The 8000-nt window shown below is 34.0% G+C and overlaps 1 protein-coding gene across 1 annotated transcript in view; it reads right to left on the minus strand.

Annotated features, from left to right (window-relative positions):
• LOC112604011 (optomotor-blind protein-like) overlaps window positions 1–7636 on the minus strand; it is a 55532-nt gene extending 47896 nt beyond the window's left edge. Inside the window, 2 exon segments of the mRNA XM_025352868.1 lie at window positions 5568–5958; window positions 6898–7636. Coding sequence (XP_025208653.1) covers window positions 5568–5958; window positions 6898–7045 — 539 coding nt within the window. The 5' untranslated portion in view covers window positions 7046–7636.
• Window positions 7637–8000: the final 364 nt, after the last annotated feature.

The following is an 8000-nucleotide window of genomic DNA, read 5'->3' on the forward strand; positions in this document are numbered from 1 at the left end:
GAAACTTTCATTAAAATATGTAGGTAGCTGATTATAATATATTATTATTGTGTTTGAAACCGCGGTACCGCGGGCTAATGCGATTATGAGCCCGTATATATACCTCCTACTGCAGATATACGTCAACGGTATCACATCGTAGATTAATATTTATCATTACCTGCACTAAATAGTCTTCTAAATAAGTATAGTGAATACGTAATAAGTTGTACGATATTCTATAAAATCTAAAACTCTATATATAATTAATTAAGATTTTGTCATCAGGGAGCGCACATCGGACGTGCACGGATACAGACCTAATAACAATTTCCAAAAATGTTCCTGGTGTAATTATATACATTTATATAAATATAAATTTGATAAAGATATAAATATATAATATATATATTATTAACTACTTTAATCGTCAATCTATATATTATAATAAATCACATAAACTATGTTAACGAATTCAAACGTTTTTTATAAATATAATGCATTACTGTGATCAATTCATATAGATATGTACATAAAAAACAATGATATTTTTAATTAGTCTGCTATTACAAATTTAATATAACAACATGATATCAATAAAATGTTTATTGAGCAGTTTAAGATTGTTGCATTTAAAACGATTAGTATATATTTAAGTTATCAAAAATAATACTACGCAATAACCGAGCACGTATACAATTTCGTCAAAACTCATCATGAAGAATAAAAATATGTACATGCCGTGCAAGATCTATTGAAATTCTAAAATCGATCTTATTAAACGTTGAACCATCATAACACATATTATATGTTACAGTACCTATATACATGGATAGATACATGTCTGATGTTCAATTATTGTATATAGGTATACTAAATAATATAAATGATTTCACACAATTAAACACAAACACTTTGGTCTGTTCATAACTTCGTGTATCTCATTCTCATGTCAAATATAAAAACGCATGAAATAAACAGGCGGGACTGATGTGATAGCTTATATTATTACCTATTATTATGGATAATATATTAATCTGTAGAATGTTTTTTTGTTGTACTCTGCAACAATATAACATATAATATTAAATTACTACCCTCCTATGCCATAATATTTTCCTGTACAGACACATGCGTACTTATATTATATATACACTCGTATTCAGTCGAACGTACAAATAATGCGATAAAATTCTTGCGGTTATGCAAATATCTATTACCGCGACTGCCTGTAGACGGACGGCCAAAAATGTAAGTTTTGGGGGTGTCTTGTGGACAGTCAGATCGCGCAGCTAGGGTGCACGGACAACGTCGCTGCAGCATATCTCTGGGGATTATTATACATTATATTGTTGTTATTATTTCTGTGTTCTCGACATCACAGACACAGAGAACAGCGTTGTGGGTAATTTATCAATCATTGTGCCATGTATCACGTTTACAAGACTGACAAACTCGCCCCTACAGTGCGCGCACCTTAGGGATTAAGCAAACATTCAATGCAGGTTTATATAAAATATTTTCTTCTTTTTTAGAAACACAAACACAATATAATGTGCCTACAATATTTTTATCGTACGTATTATCATATTATATTATGTATACGTGTAAAGCACTCTCGATTGATATACATCCGAAAAATAAAAAAACGGCCGAGTCATCACTGTTGTATAGGTATATATATATAGGGAAAACAGTAGGTATGTTGGACAAACGCATTAAAGCGACTATGTATTATAATACATATATTATACATTGTCGAGCGGGCAAAATCGATCGTTTTGTAACAAGTTATATTGTCGCGCGCACGAATTGCACCCTGAATTGCACGGTGGCGGCGGCAGCGGCGACGGCAAAGGATTACAAGAAGGGTAACGATAGTGTTACGCCGAAAGGATATTATATAGACCCTATTAGGTACATATATCGACGAACTGCAGCGAAAGACGATATATTGCATCCCCGCGGGCAGAAAGGTTTGTTAGCGGACTGAGGAAAACGTCTGCACAGCGTGCATTCGGGTCTTATAGGTATATATTAATATTATTAGATGCACACTGCGTATACGGCTGGGGTATACAACGTGTGACGTTTTCTCTTATTCCCGCGGACAATAGTCCTGGATGAGGAAAGATACCAGCGATAATAGACAGTTGGAAAGATAGAGAGAGAGTGAGAGAGTGAGTGAGTACACAGAGAGAAAAACGTAAAAATACTCAGGCCATCGTTTATTTACAATGAATTGTGCACGGTTTTGTATGCGTGTCTGTGTATAGTTGTATACACACACACACACACACACACACACACACTTGCAGGAGACGCAAAGTATTTAGCCACAATATAAACGACGACGACGATCGCGCGACGTAACCGATGGGGCGCGGTGTGAGGTCTCGACGAGCGTGGTTTTATCATCTCTCCATGAAAGGGACAATAGCCGCTTGTATTATATGCCTTTTAACAACGTCAAAACACACACTCACACATACATATATGATATAAATACATGTATTTATGTATGAGCGAGCGTGTATGTGTGTGTGCCCGCTGCTACTCTCTTGGTCCCAACATTCACACACACACACACGCATTAAACGTCATATGCACAATGTATATAATATAATAACAAAATATACACAATATATAATACGTTCTATACGCGCGGCAGTCTGTCTCGGCATCTCGCGCTCGCGCCTCCGAGAGAGACCATCGTCCGCGCCGTACACCGATACCTATACCAGCTATGGCGTTTGAGGAATTCACGAGGACTATTAACTTCTGCCGCAGCAGCCGCTCGCCGCATTATATTATTATTTTATCATCGTCATATTATATACACACTCACACGCGCGTTGTACTATATATATATATATATATATATATCGCCGTATATTGTGTACCTATACGCACCTACATAGTATTATATTATATATACGCGCGTGTGATAAAGACCTACAGCGGTGAGATCGACTGCGGTAACGCACGATTAGAATAATATAATATAGGCAAACCGGATAATCCAATTTAATGTAAGACCACTCATTATTTAAAAAACTATTTAACGCTTTCGAAAAAAAATGTTTGTACAAAATGTCACGTCGTTAAGAAAACAACATTTTTCATTAATTTTATATTCATCATAATATTTTAATGTTTTTTTTTTTTGTTAATAGCAACACATTTTAAATTCCTTATTCTTCATTTGAAATCATCACTAAAAAAAACTGTTTGTTCAAAATTTGATTTTTATAGAATGAAGTACTCCTATTTTCTTTAAAGACTTAAAGTATGAGATCAATAAAATGTATGTTACCGTTTCAAAGAGTAAAAACTTAAAAACAAATTCATTTCTAAAAATGTTATATAACGTCTTAAAATATCATGTAAAAGAAGTATTTTTAAAAACATGTTTTTTTGAAATAATGAGTGTCTTAAGTTAAATGGATCACCCCGAATATAATGTTATAACATGATAATATGATCGATGAGTTCTAACCGCGTGACTGCCCCCCTTTGTTATGATCTGTCTCTTCGAGTTATCCATTTGCTTTAAGCGGTTAACCAGTATGGTTAGATCTTAGATATATTATGTAAGTAATGTCATTGTTACATTTAAATGTACACGATTATTTATCAAGAAAATTGATGGTCGAATAGGGATATTAAATTATCATATCTACGAGTACATAATATGTACAGTTCTGATCGACAAAACGTCTGACTGCGCCTTATAGAATATTATAGTTACTTATATATATTTAATTATGTTATAATTTATAAGTATTATTACAATACTACATGTGCAATCTTTGATTTGAAATTTATCACGTGTGGAGTATAAATAAGAAGTATATAATATACAAATAGCTACTATGATGCATGTATAATAGGTATTTGTAGTTTCATGGCAATATACTTAATATCGTGCGTATAAATATGTAAAATCTAATGTCATCGTGGGATGTGATTTTACAGTATTGCATTATTGAGTATACGCGAATTAATATTATAAAAATTCAAATGACCGTAAATGACCCAAGTCGATAATAATATATAAATATACCTAATAGTTATAAATAATAAATAGATTATTAGTTATTACTGTTGGCGGATCGTTCGGAACATTGATAAAACGTCATTAATAATAACTTTTGTCCTGTGTATAATTTTATATATTTATGAATGTGTGTGCCAGGGAACGATGCATGATACATATGAACACGCGATTCATTTTTCTATTCTTTTATTCCTTGTCCTTTGTTGAACTCATTCAAAATGTATGATACCAAATCAATAATAGGTAAAATAAACTTTTTTTTTTTTTATGACCGCGTCAAATATTTCGTATTTCTATCCTTTGTTTAAAAACAGTAATGATTTTTTAAGAAATTAATAAATGCAAGCAAGTAAGAGAATATATAGGTATTAGCTGGTACCAACAGCATAATAAAATTTAAATCATAAACTCAATTAAAAATTAAATAGTATACTTTCACATTATTTAATTTTATCAGTATCTAAATAGATAAAAATAGATTAGATTTTTGTTTAAATAATGAATATCGAATACATCATATAGATACATGAACCTCTACACCAATTTATTTTAGTTCAAATATTTTGTGGTACATTTAATACAGTTACATATTATAGAAAATGAAAAGCGCAAACCGTTTACACTACTTTAAGCAGTAGCAGCATTTAATATGAAGGGCAGTATTTGTACTATTACAGGTAGAAAATTTGTACAAATTTTACATAGCTACTAATTTAAATGAATAGTTGCAAATAGTCATATGGTTTGATTGTAGACTTCAAACAGAAATAAATTAATATTAGATATATAATATTAATTTAATAATTTAATATACTTAGAATCAAAATAAAAAAAAAATCAAGGGAAGTAAATCCTAAGAAATCATTGGATAAGCATTAAATATTCATTAGTTAATTTTAAACTGATAAAAATACTTAAGATATTATCATTTAACACTACCTACTTTGCAATTTTTAATTTTCTTTGAACATTTTGTATTATCTTAGATATATTGAATTGGTCGACACAAATGGAAAAACTAGCCCTGAATTTATATTTTATTGTTTTAAGATTGCCCATAGTGTATAATGAATAATATTATCTTAAATCAAAATGTTTTAAAATGATTTATTGTGTGGTTAAACTTTGTTATTATTTTGATTATTTTAGGAACCTCAAATTCCAAACTTTATTTATAGTTTCATATAGAAATGTGTTTATTATTTCATATTATAAAATAAAAATATAATATAAAATGTATTTTACTTTATCCACACATACAAGACATTTATATAATATATATATATATATATATATATATACATAATATAGACTAAAAATTATAATGACGGTTTGGAAATTTTAGTATATACCAATATTTAAATGTATAAAGTTCTATATAACTATTGAAGTGTGTATTGTCGTGAAATACCAATATATACCGAACGTTATATTACCTAATTAATCATACGCTCGACAAAATACGCTATAATACCTAAAGTTATAAGCTAAATCGTATTTTTAATTATTTTACATTTATGATGCATACCTTCCAGTTTTGGTGATGATCATTTCCGTGCCCAGTTCGTGAAATTTTGACCAGAGCTCTTTTGAAACGGATTCGAGGTAGCATTCCGTAGATGCCAAATCTGGACTGGTACATTTTGCTAACATTGTTGCTTGGTTCTTAGAGGTAGCCTGTGCAGAATCGTGTGGGGGCGGTGTCCGGTCACCATCTTCAGACGAAGCGCTAACCGTTTCTCGGCATCTCTTTTTCTTTGAACCACTAGCTGAGCCATTCTGCTTTCCATTGCCCGCATCCACCGAAGAACGACGATGATAACGATTGGCGGCTAAGTCTTCCGGTTCCGAAGTCTCAACGACATCCACTTCAATGTCCAAATCTTCAGTTCCACCCATCGAACCTTCACCTTCCGTGCCTGAATGAAATTCAATAGTAATACATAAATAATCAAATTTAATTGGCATAGCATTGTAGTTGATATATATATATATATATTTAATACCTATACGTATGTATCATATGGGTAATATTAAAATTAATAATAATTACGACTGTAGTAAAAATAATAAAGTATTTAATTGTATAAATAAAATGAATTAGAGAAAAAAATAATTTTATCCCAACTACTTCAATGCAATTATGTAATATATAATACCTACATTTTAAATTATAAAACTGTGCATTAAATATTTTAAATGAATTCTGCCGAGTTTAATCGTAGTGTCTAAATTAGGAATATTATGATAAAATTTTATAATTTTTATAGGACTATATAATTTATCCCTGTTCTTGTTACAGTGCTCTAAAATTAATTTCATAATATTTAAATATTTGCTTGTACGACTTTCTGAGGCACATATAGCGTGTAACGATAAATACTTAGGTACCTACATACTCAATCAACGAAATATATTATATTTATAAAAAATATTAACGAAACAAAATAAAAATGAAATTTATACAAAAATGTTAACATATTTCTGTATTATAGATACATAGAAATATACAGGATTATATAAGTACTTATACATACCTAACATACACGACCATCAAACGTAATCAATTAAATGAGCTAGGTATATTTCTAGCTTTGATTCGATTACAATAATATAATTATTATTAGATAGTAAAACAACGCCAAAATGAAATTTAAAAAAAAAACAAAATAAAAAGGTACCGTGTAGTTATAATATTGTGATATAACAATACTAAATTTCTTTTAAGTCGATATTGCAGTTAATATTATAGACCGCGGATATTCAAAATCATATTATACTATATATCAAACGAAAAAAAAGCACCAGATACATAGGTATACTAGGTATATAATATACGATAATATGTTGACACTTACCGAACATAATGTTGTGTCTTGAATCGGCAGCGGTTGCGGCGGCAGCGGCGGCGTCATCTTTACGCATAATAGCGTCGATCGAAAAGTCCGTGGGCTTTTTGATCGCGCTGGCGGGATGCTGTTCCTGGTTGGCCGTACCCATTATCATATTATTACCGGTAACAAGGTATCTGTTACCGTACCTAGTCGGCCGGCGAAACGAAAAACGCGCGCGGACGGAGCGGCGAACGACGAAAATATTATTATACCTGGAGGGCACCTGCAAGTGTATAGATCTAGGTATCCACAACACGGTATACGGTATCGGGACGGACAGATCGTGGTCCTAAAAAATAATTTGATATTCTTCGGGTACAACTGTGCCGGAGACGAGGTAAAACACTCGAAAACCGCTTTACGAAACGGAACGTAATTTTATTGGATTGCGGGTCAAACGCGAACGGCAGCGGCGTCGGCTGCCGTCGTCGTTGTCGTCTCGTGGACCATATCGCTTGCCTTTGTGATACGAAAAATGTTGTTTATGGAAAATAAAACGACGTGACGGTAGCGACGGAACGGACGTGCCGAAAACGAATGAGATCACCGCGCCCGTGAGACGTCGTCGACTGAATATGGTTGAAGGTCTGGTATACGGTGGTATATACCTGCGCGGTTGTGTCGCCGTCGGTCGTCGTGTGCGCGGTGCGACGTACGACGTGCGTGTGCGATGTGTGCGCGGCGTGTGCGGCCGGTCAGTCGAGTTTACGTCGCGGTACTAAAACGTGGCGACCGCCAGTGCGCAGGTCGAGACGGTCTGCGGTGGCGGTGGCCGCGGTCTCGTCGAGCCCAGCCCACCAGCCGCGGTCGCGGGGGAAGGGGCGCGGCCGTCCAGATATCGATCTCGCCCTTCCCCGCCGCCCGTCGGCCGATAGCTCGACGCGGCCCAATCGGATGGGCGTACCTCCGTCGCCCCGCCGCTTCTACGCTGCCCACAAATACAGCGCGGCGGCGGCGATAATGTGTGCAGGCTCGTCGTTGATTTTCTTCGGTTTATTTTTTTTATTCCCCCGTCCACCGCGCCATCTACTGACAAGAGTACCGAAACCGCAGCACTCCCCCCTTCA

The sequence above is a fragment of the Melanaphis sacchari genome, unplaced genomic scaffold (assembly GCF_002803265.2).
Source record: "Melanaphis sacchari strain LSU unplaced genomic scaffold, SCAv2.0 Contig117_pilon_pilon, whole genome shotgun sequence".
Classification (NCBI taxonomy): domain Eukaryota; kingdom Metazoa; phylum Arthropoda; class Insecta; order Hemiptera; family Aphididae; genus Melanaphis; species Melanaphis sacchari.